Genomic DNA, 25,009 nt, shown 5'->3' with positions numbered 1-25,009 from the left:
GTGTATTCCTTGTGGACTCGCTGGCATGATTATTGTATGAGAACTCTGCCCATGGGAGCAACTGCACCCAATCATCATGCTGCTTGGAAATGAAGTGGCGTAGGTAGTTCTCCAAAATCTGCTTGATCCTCCCCACCTGACCATTGGACTGAGGATGGTAGGCTGATGAAAAGTCCAATTTCACACCGAGGAGTCCGCAGAGAGCTCTCCAGAACTTCAAGGTAAACTGAAGCACCCGATCAGAAACAATATGCTGTGGCAAACCATGCAGGCGAAAGTTGTGTTGGATGAACAGCTTTGCCAACAGAGGAGCAGAAGGAGTGTGCCATCTTCGAAAATCGATCTACCACCACCCAGATAGCACTGCATCCATCAGAGAGAGGCAGGTCCGTAACAATGTCCATAGCTATATGCTGCCAGGGAGCATTGGACACAGGCAATGGCTGGAGCAGACCAGCGGGTCTGGAGTGAGCGGCCTTATTGACTGCACATACAGAACAGGCAGAAACGAAGTCCATAATGTCCTTGGGCAGCGTGGGCCACCAGAAATGACGAGCAATCAGATCCCGGGTCTTACGGGCCCCTGCGTGACCTGCCAGTCTAGAGGAGTGTCCCCAGCGGAGGATTCTTCCACGATCAGCCAGGCGCACAAAAGTCCTCCCTGGAGGAATGTCCCCAACTTGCAGGGGATTGACAGAGATAATGCAAGACGCATCAATAATATTCTGGGGAGTCTCCAAGGTGTCTTCCGTCTCGAAAGACCTGGACAAGGCATCGGCCCTCACATTCTTGTCGGCCGGGCGATAATGGAGCTCAAACTGAAACCTAGTAAAGAACAGTGACCACATGGCCTGACGAGGGTTCAGCCATTGGGCCGCCTGGAGGTAAGTCAGATTCTTGTGGTTTGTAAAAATCAGGATCGGCTGAGCTGCACCCTCTAATAGATGTCTCCATTCTTCCAGAGCCAATTTGATGGCTAGTAACTCCCGATCCCCAATCGAGTAGTTGCGTTCTGCGGAAGAGAAGAGCTTGGAGAAATATCCACATACCCTTGACTTGCCCTTGGGACCTCTCTGGAACAAGAGTGCACCAGCACCGACAGAGGATGCGTCCACCTCGAACGAGAACTGCAGAGAGATATCCGGATGATGGAGGATAGTGGCTGACGTGAAGGCACTCTTCAGGCTATTGAATGCGGACTCTGCCTCGGGAGTCCACACCTTGGCGTTCATACCCTTCTTAGTAAGGTTCGAGATAGTAGAAGTCAGTGAGGAGAAATTCGGAATATACTGCCTGTAAAAATTAGCGAATCCCAGAAAGCGCTGTATGGCCCTCAAGCCTTGAGGACGTGGCTATTCCAGAACAGACTTTACCTTCTCAGGATCCATCTCGAGACCTCTATTCGAGACGATGTAGCCCAGGAAGGGTAGCGCATCTCTGTCAAACACGCACTCCTCCAGCTTGGCGTACAGACGATTCTCCCTTAATCGTAGCAGAACTTGACGGACATGTCTCTGGTGTGTTATAGGATCTGGAGAAAAAATCAAAATGTCATCGAGGTAGACTACTACACAAACATAGAGGAGGTCACAGAAAATGTCATTCACAAACTCCTGGAAGACCGCGGGAGCATTACACAGGCCGAAGGGCATTACTAGATACTCATAGTGTCCATCACAGGTGTTAAATGCAGTCTTCCATTCATCACCCTGGCGAATCCAGACTAGGTTGTAAGCCCCACGCAGGTCTAGCTTAGAAAAAATCCGGTCACCACGTATACGATCAAACAGTTCAGAAATCGGTGGCAACGGATATTTATTCTTTACCGTGATCTGGTTGAGACCTCTGTAGTCAATACAAGGACGAAGAGAGCCATCTTTCTTTTTGACAATGAAGAACCCGTCTCCTGCCGGGGAGGAAGACTTCCGTATGAAGCCCCTCTCCAAGTTCTCCTTCACATAGGTGGACCTGGACATAGTCTCTAGCAAGGAGAGAGGATATACCCTACCACGGGGAAGGGATGGACCAGGAATCAGTTCAATAGGGCAGTCATACGCCCGATGTGGAGGCAATGTCTCTTGCTGAAGACGTCCAAAAATGCAGCATAATGACTCGGCAATCCTGCCAATGACCGACGTAGCGAAGGCTGAGTCGAACAAACCCACACCAAGCAACGACCTTGACACTCAGGGCCCCACTGGAGAACCTCTCCAGAATTCCAGTAAGGAACTGGGGCATGCAGTCGGAGCCAAGGCAGGCCCAGCAACACAGGGTTAACAGCTTTGGATAGGACATAGAAAGACAGAAGTTCGGAGTGAAGAGCTGCCACTTCGAGCCTCAGCGGCTTGTTCACAGCTATAACAGGATCTGGCAGAGGTAGTCACAGAGGCAACTGTCAACTGGTTCTCCAGAGGGGTGGTGGGCAATTGCAGAAGGTCCATCAGATCTCTGCGGATGAAATTAGCAGCGGATCCAGAGTCCAGATACGCAGAGACCTGATGCGTTTTCTCGCCGGACACTATGGACACAGGTATGGACAATTTACACGGAAGTCCATCTTTACCCAAGGTTGTCACTCCTAGCAACCCTAGGCTTTGGGGACAAAGGCGCACAAGATGGCCATAGAGACCGCAATAAAGACAGAGTCCAGATGTGCGTCTGCATTGCTTCTCCTGCATGGATAACTTATGCTGGTCCATTATCACAGACTCTTTAGGAGGATCGACATCTGAAAACAGCAGGGGTTGCTGCAAAGTAGGAGCCAAACTGGAATGGGCTCCCTCCTGTCGATCCTCTTGGAAGCGTTCCCGGATCCGTATATCATTCTGGGCCGACAGAAGGATGAGGTCGTCCAGGGTAGACCGCAGATCTCGGGCGGCAAGTTCGTCCTTAATTCTGGAAGCCAGTCCATGCCAGAATGCTGCCACCAAAGCCTCATTGTTGCATAACAGTTCACCCGCCAGGGTGCAGAAGTGGAAGGCGTACTCACTCATGGAGGTGTCTCCTTGGCGGAGGTCAATCAAAGATGCTGCTGGAGATGAGACTCGTCCAGGCTCCTCAAACACCATGCGAAAAGTCCGGATCAAAGCTTGGAAGTTGTCTCTCCCAGATAGGGTTCGCCCATGGAAGAGCCTTGCTGGTGAGGAGAGAAATTATGAAAGCGACCCTTGCGCCATTGGATGAAAATGTCTTACTATACAGGCTGAAGTGGATCTGGCACTGGTTCAAAAATCCACGACAGGTACTTGCTTCTCCATTAAAGCGGTCAGGAAGTGGCAAAGAAACACGCGGGTCAGCACTGCCAAGAGGTGTAGTAGGAGGAACAGCAGCTTGTGCCTCCTGCCGACGTGCAAGGATGTTCAACGCCTGGAGGTGTTGGTCCTGTCGAGACCGGAGGTCCAGCATATCCGCTCGCATCTCCTGTGACGTCGTCATGGTCTTGAATCGACCAGCGGGGTCCATGGCCTGAGAATACTGTCACGAGGGGTCTGTGGACCCACTGGGCCGTACCACCTTGGCGGTAAGGCAGCTGGCCAACAGGGAGCAGGTGAGAGTCTATAGGTACCTGTGGCAGCTCAGACAGCAGCAGGGCAGGCTCGGCTGGGACTAGGTAGCAGGTGGACATCAGTCGAGGTGAAGCAGGTCAGACGTGGATGCAGCACGGCATGACTTTGGCACAGCTCAGTGCTAGACCAGGAATGTATGGAATGCTAGGAACAGGTACAGGGACTGGAACAGGTAACACACTAGGAGGCCATCACATAGACAAACTAGGGAACACAACAACGCTCAGGCATCGAACTAGGGGGCTGGACCCCTTCTTATAGTCCAGGGTACTCACTGGTCAAAGTTCATTCACCATGTCAGGTGCGCGCGCTGCCCCTTTAAGAGCCGGAACTAGTGTGCACGTGCACCCTACAGGATCCGCCTTAGGTGAGTGGACGTGAGCGCTGGCGTCTCCTGAGGAAGAGGCTGGGGCCAGCGCTTGCCGACTCGTGGCTGCGGCTGTCAGGAGGGGAACGGAGCCGACAGCCCGCAGCCACGGACATTACAGCCTGTATAGTAGCTTCCTGTTTGAATCATATTAATTATAGAAGGTTATGGTTACTTGTGAGAAGCAAAAGAAAGTTTCCTACATATGAACTATTTATTCAGTTTAACTACATAAAAATAGATATATGCTAGGCTAAACATGGTCTATTGTGTAGTTTTCTGTATCGAGGCAACTACAACATAGAATTAACCCCTTGAGTACCCAGCTCATTTTGGCCTTGAGGACCAGACCCATTTTTTCAAATCTGACATGTATCACTTTATGTGGTAATAACTCCGGAATGCTTTTACCTATCCAATTGATTCTGAGACTGTTTTCTCGTGACATATTGTACTTTAGTTTAGTGCAAAAATTTGGTCGATAAATTCATTGCTTATTTGTGAAAAACACCAACATTTAGCGAAAATATGAAGAAATTATGATTTTTCAAATTTTAAATGCATCTGCTTGTAAAACAGATGGTAATACCACACAAAATAGTTACCAATTAACATCTCCCATATGTCTACTTTATGTTTGCATCGTTTTTTGAACATCCTTTTATTTTTCTATGACCTCACAAGGCATAGAACTTTAGCAGCAATTTTTCATATTTTTAAGAAAATTTCAAAAAGCGATTTTTTTCATGGACCAGTTCAGTTCTGAAGTGGTTTTGAGGGCCCTATATATTAGAAACCCCCATAAAACACCCCATTTTGAAAACTGCACCCCTCAAAGTATCCAAAACAGCATTCAGAAAGTGTTTCAACCCTTTAGGCGTTTTACAGGAATTGAAGGAAAGTAGAGCTGAAATTTTCAAATTTCATTTTTTTTTACAAAATTCATATGTAATGCATTTTCTTCTGTACCACAGAAGGTTTTACCTGATAAACGCAACTCAATATTTATTGCCCAGATTCTGCAGTTTTTAGAAATATCCCACACGTGGCCCTAGTGCGGTAATGGACTGAAACACCGGCCTCAGAAGCAAAGGAGCACCTCTTGGATTTTGGGGCCTCCTTTTTTCAGAATATATTTTAGGCACCATGTCAGGTTTGAAGAGGTCTTGTGGTGCCAAAACAGTGGAAACCCCCAAAAGTGACCCCCATTTTTTAAACTACACCCCTCAGGGAATTTATCTAGGGGTATAGTTAGCATTTTGACCCCACAGGTATTTTGCTATATTTTCTGGAGTTAGTCTGTGAAAATGAAAATCTACTTTTTTTCTGGAAAAACGTAAAAATTTCTAATTTTTGCAAGAAATAAAGGAGAGAAAGCACCCCAACATTTGTAAAGCAATTTCTCGCGATTACGGAAATACCCCATATGTGGTAATAAACTGCTGTTTGGACCCACAGCAGGGCTCAGAAGGGAAGGACCCCCATTTGGATTTTGGAGCTCTGATTTTACTGGAATGGTTTTCAGTGCCGTGTCACGTTTGCAACGCCCTGGAGGGACCTAAACAGTGGAATCCCCCCAAAAGTGACCCCATTTTGGAAACTATACCCCTCAAGGAATTTTTCTAGTGGTATAGTTATCATTTTGACCCCACAGGTTTTTTGCTGAATTTATTGGAATTAGTCTGTGAAGATGAAAAGAGACTTTTTTTTTGGAAAAAACACAGAATTTTCTAATTTTTATAAGGAATAAAGGAGAAAAAGCACCTCAAAATTTGTAAAGCAATTTCTCCTGATTACGGAAATACCCCATATGTGGTAATAAACTGCTGTTTGGACCCACGGCAGGGCTCAGAAGGGACGGAGCACCATTTGGATTTTGCAGCTCAGATTTTGCTGAATTGGTTTCTGGGGGCCATGTCGCATTTGCAGAGTCCCTGAAGTACCAGTACAGTAGAAATTCCCCAGATGTGATCCCAATTTGGAGACTATACCCCTGAAAGAATTAAATTAGAGGTGTAGTGAGCATTTTGAGCCCTCAGGTGTTTTATAGATTTTATTAGAATTGGTCCGTGAAAATGAAAACATTTTTTTTTTCCAATAACCTGTAGCTTTAGCTCAGAATTTTTCATTTCCACAAGGAATACAGGAGAAAAGACACCCCAAAATGTGTTACACAATTTCTCCTGATTACGGAAATACCCCATATGTGGTTGTAAACGGCTATTTGGACATACGGCAAGGGTCTAAACGGAAAAAGTGCAATTTCGTTTTTGGAGTGGAGATTTTACTAAATTTGTTTTTGACGCCATGTTGCATTGCGCTGAGGTACGAGTACAGTGAAAACTCCCGAGAAGTGACCCCATTTAGGAAACTACACCCCTCAAGGAATTCATCTAGAAGTGTAGTGAGCATTTTGACCCCCAAAGGTTTTTCAGAAATTAGTGCACAGTGGATGTTGCAGATATAAAATTGACATTTTCCACATATATGCTATTTCAGTGCCCAATGCGTTGGGCCCAGCTTGTACCACCGGAGACATACGCCCCATAAATTGTTAAGCGGTTCTCCAGAGTACGGTAATACCCCATATGTGGTCATAAACCGCTGTTTGGGCACATTGCCAGGCCCAGAAGAACCGCCATTTGGCTTTTGGAGCGCAGATTTTGCTTGGTAGTAGTTTTGTTTAGTGTTTTACTGGTGTTTCAGTTTATAATGTGGGGGCATATGTAATCTGTGCGGAGTACATACATTTTTTGCGTGACACACTGTCGTTTTTATTGGTACCATGTTTGGCTACGCGCGACTTTTTGATCACTTTTTATTCCATTTTTTTGGAAACAACGTGACCAAAAAAGGAAATTCTGCCATTGTTTTTTATGGTATTTTTTTTACGGTGTTCACCGTGCGGGATAAATAATAAGATATTTTTTTAGGTCAGGCCGATACGAACGCGGCGATACCTATTATGTCTAGTTTTTGTCTTTTTTTTTCATTTTTTTTCTAATTATAAAGGGCTTGATCAGGGAAACAAGGCGATTATTGTTTTTATTACGTAAAACTTGTATTTATTTATTTATCTAAAACTTTTTTTTTGCTTTTTTTTCACTTTTTATTTTACACATACTAGGTGACTGGAAGATCTGATCTTCTGATCCCCTGCACAATACACTGCACTACTTCAGTATGTACTGATGTAGTGCAGTGTATTGTAACTGTCACTTTACAACTGACAGTTGAGCCTATTACGTCCTGCCTTGGGCAGGACCTAATAGGCTCCCGTACCTGGCAACCAGGAAGCCGTTGCTAGGCTTCCTGGTTGCCATTGCAACCATCAGAACCCCGCGATTTTTCGCGGGGGGGGGCAATGGGGTGCAGAGGGAGCCCCCTCCCTCTGTATCAATCACTTAAATGCCGCTGTCGCTATTGACAGCGGCATTTAAGGGGTTAAACTACAGCGATCGGAGAGGACAGTGATCGCTGTAGTTGCAGTGGGATGTCGGCTGTATATTACAGCCGACATCCGATGAAGATGGAGCGAGCACAGCTCCTGTGCCCGCTTCATCCTCAAGGCGTTACTATACGCCCATTTTCGGGAAGGGTTTAATAAAAATAGTGTTTGTTTTTTTTTACACCGCTTTCTCTGATCTCCTCACGTATCTCACAGAAGTGAGGAGATCAGAGAAAGTGACAGGAGCTTTCTCCTGCAGAAAACGTCACAGACGGCTGTGATTGGTCAGTCTTCAGAGACTGACCAATCACAGCAATCGCCGGCATTGGGGACTGCTAATTGGTCCCCAGGCCGGTAGCAGAGACGGTTAGCTGTCAATGACCGCTGCCGCCGCTGTTCTGTCTCTATGTGATTTCACATAGTGACAGTTTATTCCTGCGCCGTAATAGTACGTCGAAGGTACGCTGGAATAAGCGGCCAGCGACGTACTATTACGTCGAAGGTACGCAAGGGGTTAAATACAAGTTGTCTATTTACTTCCAATGTTGTTGTTTGTTTTCTTTTGTCTCCACCCTTTTGAGATTAGATGCACAATGTTAATCGGACAAATTGATGTGGTGTTGGGTATGATTCATTCTGTATTTTCTCCACATGAGCACACCCACACCAGGTGCCTCTGATAAAGCCTTAGAAATTATAGCAGTTTCAGTATTTCCTGCCCGCAGATGTGCCATTTAAAGGCCTAGTTGAAAGAAAATCCCATTTAAAAAGATAATGCTGTCGGACTCATGGGCTTGATCTATCTTAAAGTCTATGGACAAGTGTGGAGCTTTTTATTTATTTTTTATTGGATTGGCTGTTTAATGTGCTAAAAAAAACACATATTATTGGTTGTTCTTAAAAAAAATGGTGCTCCATTCGGCTTCTTCAGCCTGCATGTATTCTAGTACATAGGAGACTGCAGAATGCCATCTGCGCAAGAGCTGTGCATCGGCAGCCTCATGAAATGGGTTTCCATGATCCAGTAACTGAGTCTAAGATCAGCATGTTCAATGCCAAGAATCGTACAGAGTGCTCTAAAGAAAGCCGCCACTGGACTCTAGCAGTCAAAATGTGTTCTCTGGAGTGATGTCATGTTTCACTATTTGGCAGTCTGAGGGATGAAATTCTGAATTACATAGTGCCTACTGTAAAATTTGATGAAGAAGGGATAATGGTCTGGGGCTATTTTTCAGGGTTTCAGATGTGCCCCTTTTTTTCCAAGTGAAGGGTAATGTTAATGCTACAGCATATAAAGACATGTTAGAAATTTTTATGCTTCCAACTTTATGGCAACAGTTTGGGGAAGGGCCTTTTATGTTTTAACATGAATTTTTTCCTGTGCACAAAGCGAGGTCCATAAAAATATGGTTTGACGTGTTTGGAACTCAATTGGCCTGCAAAGAGTCCCGATCTCAACCCCATTTAAGATCTTTGGGATGAATTGGAAAGCTAATTGTGAGCCAGACCTTCTAGTCCAATATCAGTGCCTCACCTCAAAAATGCTTTTTTGGGTGAACGGGCAGAAATTCCCACAGACGCACTCCAAAATCTTGTGAAAAGCCTTCCCATAAGATTGGAAGCCCAAAAGTGGGCCCAACTTCATATTAACGTTTGTGGTACTAAAATGGGATGTTCAACAAGCTCCTATAAGTGCGATAGTCGGGTCTCCACATACTTATGGCCAGATAGTTTACCATCTGCAAGCCATAGGCCGATGCTATTGGGAGACTATACTGGGGACGCGACCTGCGTATTAACTACACAAAGTCCATACTCTCGTGAGAGGTGTTTCAAGGTGAAGCTTGCATAATTCCTTAGATTCCGCTCCTGGTCCAGAGACCTGATCAGGACCGTTTTCTCATGCCATGGATCCCGGAGACAATCCGCTGTCAGATGCTCTTCACCACCAGACGTATAAGTACTGGCCCAAGAATGAAGCTGGGAACTAGAGAATGTCCAAGCCATGCATGCGATTTCTGCATGGTTTTTTCACTACAACCGATTGACCAACCTGTTTCTTAAGTTCCAGTATCTGCCGTGGTTGTTGCATCTTTTCTGCACCTGCCAATGCTACCTAGATGAAGATCCTAAGATTTTTTTGTGGATTTCTAAATCTCTGCACCACCAAGTTCCAGGTTTTGGCACAACTGTTCTCCAGAGATTGAGCAAAGGAGGTGTACATTGTATAACTTCAGTCCAGAGAGGCTTTTGCTTTGGCCACTCAGTTATGTAACGCCAGCGGCAGGTGCTGCTCCTGCTGGCGGTCCCCACCATCAGGTTTTGTACATTCTCCACCTACAGCCTGTTCTTGCTCTCCATCCAGGCTGCTGGCGTCTACTGTTATTCCCATGCTCGCGGCCGTATGTTCTCTAGTGCATGAACGCCAGCTGCCTCCTAAAGGGCCAGCGCGAACGCAATTCAAAAATTTCATATCCAATCCTTGTTGCTCCGGGACTATTTCATAATCTGTTGCTGCAGGAGGAATTTAAGGCATTTTCACAATCCACCTGCTGCCTGAGCAACATTGGAACAACCTAGTTGCGTCCTGCAAAAGTTCCGGTGTCCATCTGATTTCAGTTATCTATTGCTATCTGTTATCAGTCTTTATCCAGTTATCCGCTACCAGCCTGTAGCCAGTTATCTATTATCAGCCAGTGTCCAGCCGTCGGCTGTCGGCCTGTGTCCAGCCGTCGGCTGTCGGCCCGTGCCCAGCTGCCGGTCTGCCTCCAGCTGTCTGTGTAATAGCAGGAAGGAGGTGAAGGGAAAGTGAGCCCTAATCTACCCACCGCCCTGTCCCTGCCTACTTGCAACGACCCGCCCTAGAAGACGGGGTACAACTGGGCGGCGGTCCCTACGCTGTCTAAGTGCACGGGAGAACAGACAGGGAACACGCAAGGGAAGGGGCAGTAGCCACGGAACGCCGCGAGGAAACGGAGCGGTGAATGAGTAGTCAGGACCAGGATGAAGTGGAGTATACCAAAGTGAGCACGGAGAAGGAAGCAAGCCAGGGGCAAAGCAAAGCAGGTTAAGCGGAACTGCAGCAAGGCAGAAGCAAGGCAGAAGCACGGCAGAAGCAGGCTGGAGCAAGCAGCAGTGAGGCCAGGAATCCAGAAGAATTACAAGCACTGAGGAAGAGAACACGGCAGGTAATAAAGGACAGGGGGCGGAGCTAACTCCGACTGACCAGGCCGCGATAGGCTCTCCCACTCCTGAGCCTGCCACCCTGGTTGGTGGGAGATGGTGTCAGTCGAACAGGTCTGGCCTCAGGTGTGGATTGATTAATCCCAGGAGTATACCTAGACGTAGTACCTGACAGATCCCTAACAGTACTCCCCCTTTTATGAGGGGCCACCGGACCCTTACTAAGAGGACCCGGTTTAGTAGGGAAGAGAAGGTGGAACCTCCTGATCAATACCCCAGCGTGAACATCACGGGCAGGTACCCAAGTCCTCTCCTCCGGCCCGTATCCTCTCCAATGGACCAGGTACTGGAGGGAGCCCTGGACCATCCTACTGTCCATAATCTTGGCCACCTCGAATTCCACCCCCTCAGGGGTGAGAACGGGAACAGGAGGTTTCCTCGAGGGGGACCAGGACGGGGAGCAGCGTTTAAGGAGGGAGGCATGGAAGACGTCATGTATGCGAAAGGATGGGGGCAGCTCCAGACGGAAGGATACAGGGTTGAGGACTTCAATGATCTTATAAGGTCCAATAAATCGGGGAGCAAACTTCCTGGACGGGACCTTAAGGCGCAAGTTCCTGGACGACAACCAGACCAAATCTCCGACGACAAACCGGGGGTTAGCAGAACGTCTACTATCCGCCTGAATCTTTTGTGCGCTCTGGGACGCCTCTAGGTTCTTCTGAACCTGGGCCCAGACAGTGCACAGTTCCCGATGAACATCCTCTACCTCAGGATTATTGGAACAACCAGGGGAAACGGAGGAGAACCTTGGGTTAAACCCGAAATTACAGAAAAACGGGGAGACCCCTGACGAGTTACTGACCCGGTTATTCAGGGAAAATTCAGCAAGGGGAAGGAATGAGACCCAATCGAATTGACAGTCAGAGATGAAACACCTTAAATATTGTTCCAGGGATTGGTTAGTCCTTTCCGTTTGGCCATTAGTTCCGGGATGGAAGGCGGAGGAGAAGGACAGATCAATCTCCAACTTTTTACAAAAAGCTCTCCAAAATAAGGAAACAAATTGTACCCCTCTGTCAGAAACTATATTGACTGGGGCCCCATGGAGACGCAGGATGTGTTTTACAAACAAAGAAGCTAACGTCTTGGCGTTAGGTAGCTTCTTAAGGGGCACGAAGTGGCACATCTTGCTGAAGCGGTCTACTACCACCCACACCACCGACTTGCCCTGAGATGGAGGCAAATCGGTGATAAAATCCATGGAGATATGGGTCCAAGGTCTCTGGGGAATGGGCAAGGAACGTAGTAGGCCCGCAGGTCGGGACCTAGGTGTTTTGGACCTAGCGCAAACCTCACAAGCGGCGACGTAAGCCCTAACGTCTTTAGGCAACCCAGGCCACCAATAGTTTTTGGTAATGAGGTGTTTGGTGCCCAAGATGTCAGGATGACCAGATAGAGCGGAGTCATGGTTTTCCCTGAGTACCCTTAGCCGGTATTGCAGGGGAACAAACAGTTTGTCCCCAGGGACGTTCCCGGGAGCTGCACCCTGATCAGCCGCGATATCAGAAGCTAAATCAGAATCCGTGGCAGAAACGATTATACAAGGGGGTAAAATACAAGCAGGATCCTTCTCGGAAGGAGGATTGGCCATGAAACTACGTGACAGAGCATCAGCCTTAATATTCTTGGACCCAGCCCTATAGGTAACCAAGAAATTAAATCTGGTAAAGAATAGTGCCCACCGAGCTTGTCTAGGATTAAGCCTCCGGGCCGATTCTAGGAAAACCAGATTTTTGTGATCCGTAAGGACCGTTACCTGGTGTCTGGCCCCCTCCAGGAAGTGCCGCCACTCTTCAAAAGCCCATTTAATGGCTAGAAGTTCGCGGTTGCCAATATCATAGTTACTCTCCGTGGGCGAAAACTTCCTAGAGAAGTAAGCACAGGGGCGGAGATGGGTGAGGGAGCTGGTACCCTGGGACAAGACGGCCCCCACTCCCACCTCGGATGCGTCAACCTCCACAATAAATGGCTCCTCTTGGTTGGGCTGAATCAGCATGGGGGCCGAGATAAAGCACTTCTTGAGGGCCTCAAAGGCCTGGACGGCCTCAGGGGGCCAATGGAGGACATCAGCACCCTAGAATTACAAGCACTGAGGAAGAGAACACGGCAGGTAATAAAGGACAGGGGGCGGAGCTAACTCCAACTGACCAGGCCGCGATAGGCTCTCCCACTCCTGAGCCTGCCACCCTGGTTGGTGGGAGATGGTGTCAGTCGAACAGGTCTGGCCTCAGGTGTGGATTGATTAATCCCAGGAGTATACCTAGACGTAGTACCTGGCAGATCCCTAACAGTCTGTGACCAGCCTCAAACTTGTCACAGACTCTCTGGTCTTCATCCGTCCGTGAAGTACCATCTGCCAGTGCGTGTACCTGGTCCACTGGGCCAGCCACTACACTCACCGTACCACTTCAAGACGTAGCAACTGCGTGGCCCCCCTGCAGCGAAGTCCATGTGCCCGTAGGGGGGGTTAAGGGGTGAAGACCGGGGAGGCTTCTTAGATAACTCCCTAAGATGTGGTCCCAAGCCAAACCGGTGGAGTAGCACAGCGGGTCCGAAATACAGTTTCGGACTCTGGCATCTCAGTTGGCCTGGAATAAAGAGGCCCTCATAGCAACCTTCTGAAAAAGCCTGTCCAGTCTAATTAAAGACAAACTTCTGGGTCATAATTTAGCATCTATCCTGGACGACTTATCTCATTAGCAACCAAAATTGATAATTGCTTTTGAGAAAGACTCCAAGAATTGGAACATACTAGGCAAGTTCCTCCATTGACTCCTACTATATATTTCATAAACCCCTGCAATCTGCTACACCTGCACCCTCTGAAGAATCCATGCAAGTTAAATGTATTAAAGAGGCTCTGTCACCAGATTTTGCAGCTTCTATCTGCTATTGCAGCAGATAGGCGCTGCAATGTAGATTACAGTAACGTTTTTATTTTTAAAAAACGAACATTTTTGGCCAAGTTATGGCCATTTTTGTATTTATGCAAATGAGGCTTGCAAAAGTACAACTGGGCGTGTTGAAAAGTAAAAGTACAACTGGGCGTGTATTATGTGCGTACATCGGGGCGTGTTTACTACTTTTACTAGCTGGGCTTTCTGACGAGAAGTATCATCCACTTCTCTTCAGAAGGCCCAGCTTCTGGCAGTGCAGACACAGCGTGTTCTCGAGAGATCACGCTGTGACGTCACTCACAGGTCCTGGATCGTGTCAGACGAGCTGGCACCAGAGGCTACAGATGATTCTGCAGCAGCATCGGCGTTTGCAGGTAAATCGATGTAGCTACTTACCTGCAAACGCTGATGCTGCTGCAGAATCAACTGTAGCCTCTGGTGCCGACACGATGCAGGACCTGTGAGTGACGTCACAGATCTGCTCTGCCAGAAGCTGGGCGTTGTGAAGAGAAGTGGATGATACTTCTCATCAGAACGCCCAGCTAGTAAAAGTAGTAAACACGCCCCGATGTACGCACATAATACACGCCCAGTTGTACTTTTACTTTTCAACACGCCCAGTTGTACTTCTGCAAGCCTCATTTGCATAAATACAAAAATGGGCATAATTTGGCCAAAAATGCTCGTTTTTTAAAAATAAAAACGTTACTGTAATCTACATTGCAGCGCCTATCTGCTGCAATAGCAGATAGGGGTTGCAAAATCTGGTGACAGAGCCTCTTTAAGCTTTCTGAGTCTGAGAAACTTTATCGCTGCCAGAAAAATGTCTTTCTACTGTGCTGGCGTAGAACATTTTGTCTGCAATTGTTCTGATATTCAGGCTTGGTAAAAGTCAAACTTTACAACATTCCACTGCAAACTCTACAAGCTGCTGCAAACTGTGCCAAAAGCACTCTACATTTCTTCCGTGTTACCATGTGCCATTTAGTTTGTCCTAGTTCCTTTGACGCGTGTGAGTGCACTTCATTAGGAAGAAATATATTTTTTCTTCATCCATAGGCTCGGTTAGTCCTCTGCTTCTGGGTCTGCCGTGGTTACATCTACAATAACCTGCAATTGACTGGTTTCTACAGATATTCTGCGTGGGGGTCCTGCATGTTTCCAGAAATGTCTACACTCTGTTAAACCTCTTGTTGCAGTGCCCTCCGCCTCCTGCTCCAAGCCCCTGATAGGTCTTCCTGAAAATTATAAGGATTACAAATAGCAGGCGGAGGAATTTCCACCACATCGGCCATATGACGATGTTCCCTTGACATTCTGCCTGGGGTGTCTCCTCCTTGTGGTTAGGTGTGTCCCTTGTTTTTGCCTGAAACAGAAGCAATACCACAGTACATTATGGAAAACCTTAAAAAGAGGATTTAAAATGACGTTCCTCCCCAAGCTGCTATATTATTTTCTGGTGCTTCCAGAGTGTGTCCCTGGCTACCATCTACGAACGGTCCAGCGACTGATCATAAAATTTATTTGGAAAGGGTTCATCCCTAGAATTAACAGACCTACTCTTAATAGGCACAAGCTTAACAGAGGACTGGGAGTCCCAGGCATCACTAAGTATTACCATGCACATCAGATTGCCCCACTAGCCAAATACCATTGAAACACATTTATGGCTTACACTCGGATCACCAGAGTGTACTCCATCCACACTCCCTGCCTTACTATGGACCCCTGCCCTCTGAGACCTTAGATTAATATCCCAATTGGGAAATACTCTTTAGCCTCTTAAAGGCATGGCCTATTTCGGATTTCAGGACACAGCCCCATTTTTCAAATCTGACGTGTCACTTCGTGTGGTAATAACTTTAAAATGCTTGTGATTGAAATTATTTTTCCTCACACATTATACTTTAAATTCTTTATAACTTAATTTTGGTCAATATATTAACTCTTTATTTCTAAAAAAAAAAAAAGACTGCAGCATCTAAGGGGTTAAATGGCCAGTATCTCAGCTATCTCCGATCCCGGCTGTTGCAGTGAGAGCCCGGCTGTTTATTACAGCCAACTCATGCTGTGATCAGCGTGGGTTACAGCTTAAATAAATGTCCGTGGAAGGCTCTCCTCAATAAAGATGTTGAATGAGACCCCTGTGCCAAGCAAAAGCTTATTTGTTTCCTTTTTTTGGCTGTGAAACAAACCATTGCTAGTTCATGGAAACAACCTATTCTTCGCCGTTCTGAAATTTGGTCCCGGATGAACTATTACTTGATTAATAAGAAGCTGACTGCAGTGTCACGGGTACCCTAAGCTCTTTCTGGAAAACTTGAAAATTGTGCACAAATTATGCATTTACCACAGGAGAATCCATCATTTAAGCCACTGACACAAGCCCTGTGTTAGGCCCCAAGCACACAAACGTGCTTTTGCGGGCGCAATTCCCCCGAAAATCCAAGGGAGAATTGCGGCCCCATTCATTCCTATGGGGCCATGCACACGACCGTGGTTTTCACGGTCCGTGCATGGCCCCGGACCGCAGAAACTGGTCATTGAAAATAATGGCCGCGGCCATGTGCACAGCCCGCGATTTGCGGGAAGCTCGCGGCTGTCACTCCGTGGCCAGCCAACCCTGGAAATCACGGCCGTGCACATGGCTACGGTCGTGTGCATGAGGCCTTAGGGTTTCTTAGTCAGAATCTACTATTTCTTCTGCTTACAATCCCCCTGCCCTGGTATTTGTCACATTTGTGTAAAGGCCTCAGGCCCAGTTGTTGACTTACTGGAACTCAGTCCCCCGAATTGTAAGGCTTCAAAATAGGGCTGGGTGATAATCAAATTCATTCGATTAATTTGCCATGTGGGAGCCTCATGATTCTGTTTATTCACAGAATCACTAAATCGATTCTATGAGAAAACATCACTGGTAAAGCACCGTTTGGTGCTTTGCCAGTGATGCAGACGGGGCCATGATGTCATCATGTCGCCTGCGTCGTTCTGCTGCAGACATGGCCAAACTAGATGGTCTCCAGATCTCCCCAAGTTTGTTTGGAATGCATGTTCTTTTAATTATCATATTTTTGTTTAGAGGTGTTGTCTGGAATTTTAAATTGAAGACCTATCCTTAGGATAGGCATTCAGTAGTTGATCGGTGGATCCCACACCAATCAACAGAATGAAGAGGCTGTGGGGCTAAGTTGCAGTCCAGACAAAGCCGTACATCTACATGCGTCACTGTCTTAGGTACCGCAGTGAGGGCCGCTGCCCTTTTGTTCAGGTAGGCTATCCATATGAATTCAGGGAAAACCTTTTTAACCCTTTGATGCCCCTGTGTCCAGGTCAAATTTTCCATTTTTGATATGCACTTCTTTAACCCCTTAAGGACGCAGCCTAGTTTTGGCCTTACGGCTCAGAGCCCATTTTTCAAATCTGACATATTTCACTTTATGTGGTAATAACGTCGGAATGCTTAAACCTATCCAAGCGATTCTGAGATTGTTTTCTCGTGACACATTGGGCTTCATGTTCGTGGTAAAATTTGGTCGATATATTCAGTGTTTATTGGTGAAAAATTGCAAAATTTAGAGAAAATTTTGAAAAAAATAGCAATTTTCAGAATTTAAATGCATCTGCTTGTAAAACAGATGGTTATACCACCCAAAATAGTTACTAGTTCACATTTCCCATATGTCTACTTTAGATTGGCATCGTTTTTTGAACATTCTTTTATTTTTCTTGGACGTTACAAGGCTTAGAACATAAACAGCAATTTCCCATATTTTTAAGAAAATTTCAAAAGCCTTTTTTTAAGGTACCTGTTCAGTTCCGAAGTGGTTTTGAGGGGCCTATGTATTAGAAACCCCCATAAAACACCCCATTTTGAAAACTAGACCCCTCAAAGTATTCAAAACAGCATTTAGAAAGTTTTTTTTAACCCTTCAGGCATTTCACAGGAATTAAAGCAAAGTGGAAGTGAAATTTGCAAATTTCATTTTTCTTGCTGAATTTCAATTTTATTCAATTTTCAGAAGGTTTTACCAGAGAAACACTACTAAATATGTATTGTCCAGATTCTGCAGTTTTTAGAAATGTCCCACATGTGGCTCTACTGCGCTCGTGGAATAAAACACAAGCCCTAGAAGCAAGGAAGCACCTAGAGCATTTTGAGGCCTCTTTTTTATTAGAATATATTTTAGGAAGCATGCCAGGTTTGAAAAGGTGTTGAGGTGCCAAAACAGTAGGAATCACCCAATAGTGACCCCATTTTGGAAACTACACCCCTCAAGGAATTCATTTATGGTTGTTGTTACCATTTTGAACGCACAGTTTTTTCACAGCACCTATTTGAATTGGGCTGTGAAATTAAAAAAATGAAATTTTTTCCAGTAAAATGTCATTTGTGATCAAAATTTCTTATTTTCACAAGGAACAAAATACCACATTTTGTTGCCCAATTTGTCCTTAGTGCGGCAATACCGCATTTGTGGTGATAAACTGCCGTTTGGGCCCATGGGAGGGCTCAGAAGGAAAGGAGCGCTATGTGTTTGTTGGAGTCCAGATTAGCTGGATTGGTTTTCGGGTGCCATGTCCCATTTGCAGAGCCCCAGAGGTATCATAGTAATGGAAACCCACCATAAGTGACCCCATTTCGGAAACTACACCCCTCAAGGAATTCAAATATGGTTGTTGTTACAATTTTGACCACACAGTTTTTTCACAGCACCTATTTGAATTGGGCTGTGAAATGAAAAAAATGTCATTTTTTCCAATAAGATGTCATTTTTTATCAAAATTTCTTATTTTCACAGGGAACAAAATACCCCATTTTGTTGCCCAATTTCTCCTGAGTGCAGCAATACCCCATTTGTGGCGATAAACTGCCGTTTGGGCCCATGGGAGGCCTCAGAAGGGAAGGAGCGCTGTGTGTTCTTTGGAGTGCAAATTTTGCTGGTTTGGTTTTCGGGTGCCATGTCGCATTTGCAGAGCCCCAGAGGTATCACAGCAATGGAAACCCACCAGAAGTGACCCCATTTTGGAAACTACACCCCTCAAGGAATTCATTTATGGGTAATGTGACCATTTAGACCCCATAGTTTCTTCACAGAACTTATTTGAATTGGGCTGGGAATTAAAAAAAAAATATATTTTTTCCAATTATATGTCGTTTTAGCTCAAAAATTCTTATTTTCACAAGAAATAAAATACTCCATTTTGTTGCCCAATTTGTCCTGAGTGCGGCAATACCCCATTTGTGGTGATAAACTGCGATTTGGGCCCATGGGAGGGCTCAGAAGGAAAGGACCACCATTTGGCCTACTGGGGATTTTCTGGTGCGAAGTCATGTATGCAGAAGCCCCTGAGGTACCAGTACAGTTGAAACCCGCAAGAAGTGACCCCGTTTTAAAAACTACACCCTTAAAGAGGCTCTGTCACCAGATTTTGCAACCCCTATCTCCTATTGCAGCAGATCGGCGCTGCAATGGAGATAAGAGTAACGTTTGTTTTTTTTAAAAACGAGCATTTTTGGCCAAGTTATGACCATTTTTATATTTATGTAAATGAGGCTTTCTAAAGTACAACTGGGCGTGTTTAAAGTAAAAGTACAACTGGGCGTGTATTGTGTTCGTTACATCGGGGCGTTTTTACTTCTTTTACTAGCTGGGCGTTGGGTATAGAAGTATCATCCACTTCTCTACACAACGCCCAGCTTCTGGCAGTGCAGACACACAGCGTGTTCTCGAGAGATCACGCTGTGACGTCACTCACTTCCTGCCCCAGGTCCTGCATCGTGTCGGACGAGCGAGGACACATCGGCACCAGAGGCTACATTTGATTCTGCAGCAGCATTGGCGTTTGCAGGTAAGTCGATGTAGCTACTTACCTGCAAAGGCGCACCTAGTGGATTTTGAGGCCTCTTTTTTATTAGGCACAATGTCTGGTTTGAAGAGGATTTGTGGTGCCAAAACAGTGGAAACCCCCCAAAAGTGACCCCATTTTGGAAACTAGACCCCTTGAGGAATTCATTGTAGTTTTCTTGGGGTGCATGCGGCTTTTTGATCAGTTTTTATTCTATTTTTACGTGGCGTGGTGACTAAAAAACAGCATTCACCGTGCACTATAAATGACATATTCACTTTATTCTGCGGGGCGATACGATTACGGCGATATCAGATGTTTATAGTTTTTTTTTATGTCTTATGGCGTTTGCACAATAAAATACGTTTTGTAAAAAATCATTCACTTTTTGTGTTACCTTATTCTAAGAGCCAGAACTTTTTTATTTTTCCATCACTAAAGCCGTGCGAGGACTTATTTTTTGCGTAACGAACTGTAGTTTCGATCATTACCATTTTTAGGTACATGCGACTTTTTGATCTCTTTTTATTCCATTTTTTGGGAGGTGAAGTGACCAAACTTGTGATTGTGGTACGGTTTATTATTAATTTCTTTTACGGCGTTCACCGTGCGGGATAAATAACTAAATAATTTTGTAGTTCAGGCCGTTACGGACGCGGCGATACCAATTATGTTTAGTTTATTTGTTTGTTTATATATTTTTATTAATAATAAAGGACTGATAAGGTAAAAAGGGGGATTTTTACTTTTAATACTTTTTAAACATTTATTTTCTTATTTTTACACATCTTTTTTTTAACTTTTTTTTAACTTTATTACTTTGTCCCACTAGGGGATTTGAGGGCAGGAGGCCCTTATCGCAATTCTAATACACTGCACTACATGTGTAGTGCAGTGTATTAGAACTGTCAGCTACTCACTGACAGCAAGCATAGTGGGTCCTGACTTTGTCAGGACCCACTTGGCTTCCGTCGATGGCATAGCCGGACGCCATTGTTTGGTGTCCGGTTGCCATAGTCACCATCGCCGGCCGCTATCGTGTAGCAGGCCGGCGATGGCAGCTTAACCCCTAAAAAGCCACGATCTCTATTGAAAGGGGTTAATCAGCGGGGACACAGCAATCGGTCTCCGCTGTAGGAGTTGTGACGAGACAGCAGCTGTCACAGCTCCTGTATGTGTCGGGAGGACGGCCGTTACTCCCGAGACGTACTATTAGGTCATGGAGCGCGAACGATGCAGCTACCATGACCTAATAGTACGTCCAGGCGCGGGAAGGGGTTAAACAATAATATCTTTGCAACCACCTTGAATATCACAACTATTTTTACCTTGTTTTTTTTTTTTACAAGACTTACAAGGCTTTCATTTTTTGGATTAGTATAATTGCGTGTCTTTAATTTTAATTATGACCAGACAAATCACGAAAAATTTTACATAACGTTTTTTTGTACATTTTTATATATCTATCTATATAATATAATATAATATATATATATATATATATATATATATATATATATATATATATATATATATTTATATATATATATAAACACACACTGTAGAGCTCTGTAACAATTAGTCTTCTCTCCGTCACTCTGGATCGCTGTGAGGGGAGGGTGAAGAGGGCTATATACACAAGACCGTGAAAAAGATGGCAGTCAACAATGAATCAACTGTCAGTTTTATATTGCTGTTTTGTGTATCAAAATAGTAATCCATTTCCCGGCTTTCTGGCAGTTTTTAACCGGAATTTGCCATCCGTTTCTCATGGGCGTTAAAAAAAAAAAAAAAAATGGATGAATTTTATTTGTTAGGGTTTTTTGTCCCAACCCCCTGAAATCAGCACAGTGCCCATGTAGATAGTGACGCAATAGCACTGTAGATAGTGCCACATTGCCCACATAGATAGTGCCAGTGCCCACATAGTGCCTACTGTAAATAGTGCCATAGTGCCACAGTTCTCCCTGTAGATAATGCCCACATAGTGCCACACACAGTGCCCATGTAGATAGCACCACAGTGTCCCCTGTAGATAGTGCCAATATAATGCCACAGTACCCATGTAGATAGTGCCACACCCCCTGTATATAGCACCCCCCCTGTAAATTGTGCCACCCTCCTGTAGATAGCAACATCCCCCCTGTATTTAGCAATGTTCCCGTTGCAGATAGCCCCCCTCTGCGTCGTTCTGCTGCAGACCTGGCCAAACGAGATGGTCTCCAGATCTCCCCAAGTTTGTTTGGAATGCATGTTCTTTTAATTATCATATTTTTGTTTAGAGGTGTTTTCTGGAATTTTAAATTGAAGACCTATCCTTAGGTCTTCAATTTAAAATGGACAGTGAGGTCAGCGGCTCTCTAGAAGTGGAATCCCCGGCCAGTGCGATATGACACCACGGATTCCGCTCCTAGAGTCAGTTCAGGTGGCACTATCTGCAGTGGGGTGGCACTATCTACAGCGGGGATGGAGAGACGGTGGTGGCTCCTTCTAGGAGGGGAATCCCTGACCAGAGCGCTGGCCGGGGATTCCGATGCTGGAGGGAGCTTAGGTTGCTCTGTCTACAGAGGATTTTGCGCTGCCTACAGGGGTTTGTGGGTGGCACGATCTACAGTGGGGCGTGTATTCCGGGGCTCCTAAAGCCCCGGACGACTCTGAAGCTGCACTGCACTCAAACCCGTTCCAGGCTGTCAACGTTTATACACGTGCTAACTGCGCGGGGCGTTGACAGTTAGAACGTATATAGCCGTATGGCAGTCGTGAAGGGGTTAATGCCAAAATAATGTCTGTTCTTAATTATATTATTCAGTGTTCATTAGTAATTGTGGATTCCTGGCAGCAGGATCGCTTGCGATAGGCTCATGTGATCAAACATATGCTAACTTATGCCATACTTTGCATTTTTTTCTTTATTGCAATTTGTTAGGATATGCCATAAATGTCTGACTGCTACCTCTAATGTTTTATTATCTCCCATAGACTTCAATAGAGAATGACCGCACATTCCATTAGTTGGCCCCCACTAGTCAGACATTTTGGACAGATCATATCGATCTGCCATAAATATTACTTGTAGGAGAACGAAGTGTCGTATTCGCGTTTATATAATGCAATGGAAAACAATTTACTGGCATTTAATTACTCTGCTACACATCTATTTATAACCCTGAACTTTAAATTTAATTTGTTATCCTTCCAGACAATGCTGAAGAAGCAATTCATTTATATTTATTCAGGATTCTGCTGTTTATGGTACATCCCTAAAGTTATAAATGGTCTACTGATTTAAAGCATCTGTGTGAACTTTCTTTTTATGTGATTTTAAACTTCTTGCTGGGACTTGAATATTGATTCCATATTTCTATCTTTGGATTGTGATTTTTGAAATGAGTAGAAACCTCTTCCACACCCCGCAGCACTGAAGGGGTTTAGGGGGAAAAAAAGAAAACTATATATTAAACTTGTCTGAAACAGCCAAGTGGTTTTCTGGCGTCAGCTCCGCGAATTTACTGGACCTCTAGATCTTGGGGAAAAATTGATTTACAGGAGGTGGAAAAACCGGCAGACTCAGGAGTCAGGGGATTAAGGTTGCATGTGAAAATGTTAGAGCATTTTAAAACCTTAACAACTTGACTAACGGCTTTGGGGTCTCATTTACCAAATGTTAACAAATCTGATACAAAATCTGATTGCCAAATGTAATCCTAGTTGAGGAACATGAGCCAGAATGGCTGGCTGCCAGGTTAAGTCTAGCAGTAGTGTAATGTTTTAATTGCACTTTGATATGTCCAGAATAATGGGCTAAGAAGGCGAGAGAAGTGTTTAAGAATATGTTTCATGTGGCTTTTTTGTGATTAAAGCAGACCGCTCACAGGTGGAGACAGTAAATCGGAAAACCCGAAGTGTTGTGGCATTGATAACCTCAGCTGTTGTTTTTGTCAGAGCAAACTGGGCTTGGTGGTTTTGCCCGGAATGGATTTCATCCCTGCCTTTGCGTGCTAAGCTAGCTTTTGGCTACATGCAAGCAGGAAGAGAGGAAAGCAGGGAAACCCCATTAACTATCCATTTGCAGAACATCCAGACCTAAACTCTCAATACACAAAGAGCTACAACGGTAGGAAGTTGTTTCACATCCGAGCCAAGATAAGGTCCTGGAGGTTTATTATTTTTGCTGCTTGATAGCATCAGCCTGGAGAACAACGGCCAGAGAGGGAACAGCAGATCTCCATCCCTAGGGGATGACAGGAGGAAAGACAGACAGATAATCAAGTGCCGACAACTTGAGTCAGAGCTCCCAGAGGAAGTGTTGGTTTCAGCAGTTGAAATGTATATGCAGAAGTCTAAAGCTAGGCATGCAGAGGTGGCATTGTTATGTTCAGTGGGAAGGAGGAAGGTGTGAGGGTCCCTGCATTCCTAACAGATGTAGGAAATTATTGAATCATTTTTGTTATTGATGTATTTTGGTCAGCTTTGACATGCCATGTTTTTCCACTTGTTTGCTCCAAATTCGCCTGGCCTGAACATCAAAAGACCTGTATTTCTGCCAAGTAACTATTCCTTTTTTTATGCCTTGTGTTTGACTGAAGATCCGGAGTATGTAAGCATTCAGGTGAAGACGTACATACTTCTCATTTTGGTAGGGAGGTGAATGCTCAAGGGAAAAAACTGAAACAATGATGCTTTTTAATGGTTTCGCCAACCAGATTACCTTGTTTTTCTTCATTCAATATCCTCTGGGCATATATCTGGGGTTTCCACCACCCATATTTGGCAGGATACCATAGACCATTGTAGTTGGCAAATAAACAGGCCCTTCCTTGATTATTGAATTAATCCACTATAAATACTTTACCTCCTTCATTACACAGCACAGAAGCACCGTTCTCTTACCGTTTTCCTTAACAAGATTCATCCATACAATGCTTTGCATGCTTGGACAATATTGGCAAGCATTGTCCAGAAAGTATCGTTATTATATTGTGTATCTATTTATGTAAAACATTTGTAAAATCCATCATCAAAGACTGTAGAGATTTTGCCCCACGCTTTACCTCAATTCATTTTTATTCAATGTTCTAGTAGCTCCATCATTCATTATACTCCTTAACCCTTTTGAGACCAAGGCCTCCAATGCCTGAATGTTCACCGAATTTTTTTTATTTTATTATTACTTGGTGTGTTATGTTTTGGTAGAAACCTAGTGACTTATATTTCTGTTCTCTAGGTCGTGCCCCTGAAACAAAGTCTCTGAATTTAGACAAGGTCGGTGTTATTGTTAAACCAGAGACTGGGAAAATCATTGTTGATGACTCCGAATCCACATCAGTCCCCAACATATTTGCTATTGGTGACATCACAGAGGTATTGTATGACCAGTGGTTTGTCTCTTTTAGGCTATGTTCACACCTGCGTTGGGGTTTTGTGTTGTTCTGCTCCATCAGAGGAGTAGAACAAGGGAAAACCGGAAGCGACGGTTCCGTTGCACAACAGATACCACCGGCGGCCGATGGAATACATCGACTTTAATGGGTTCCGTCGGCTTTTTGGAGGTGTTAGTGGTTTTGCTGGAAACAATAGTGCAGCTTGCTGCGGTATTGTCTACGGTAATCTCGGCCGGATCTGCAACGGAAGCCGCTAC

The 25,009-nt window shown here is 45.0% G+C and overlaps 1 protein-coding gene across 1 annotated transcript in view; it reads left to right on the top strand.

Annotated features, from left to right (window-relative positions):
* TXNRD2 (thioredoxin reductase 2) overlaps positions 1-25,009 on the top strand; it is a 136,465-nt gene that overhangs the window by 84,436 nt on the left and 27,020 nt on the right. Inside the window, exon 12 of the mRNA XM_075832459.1 lies at positions 24,596-24,732. Within this exon, the coding sequence (XP_075688574.1) occupies positions 24,596-24,732 (137 nt within the window). The remainder of the gene's footprint in view (positions 1-24,595; positions 24,733-25,009) is intronic.

Source organism: Rhinoderma darwinii, chromosome 1 (assembly GCF_050947455.1).
Source record: "Rhinoderma darwinii isolate aRhiDar2 chromosome 1, aRhiDar2.hap1, whole genome shotgun sequence".
In the NCBI taxonomy this organism is placed as follows: Eukaryota; Metazoa; Chordata; class Amphibia; order Anura; family Rhinodermatidae; genus Rhinoderma; species Rhinoderma darwinii.
The sequence above is the reverse complement of the archived record's forward strand: the minus strand, read 5'-3'. Positions and strand labels throughout refer to the sequence as shown.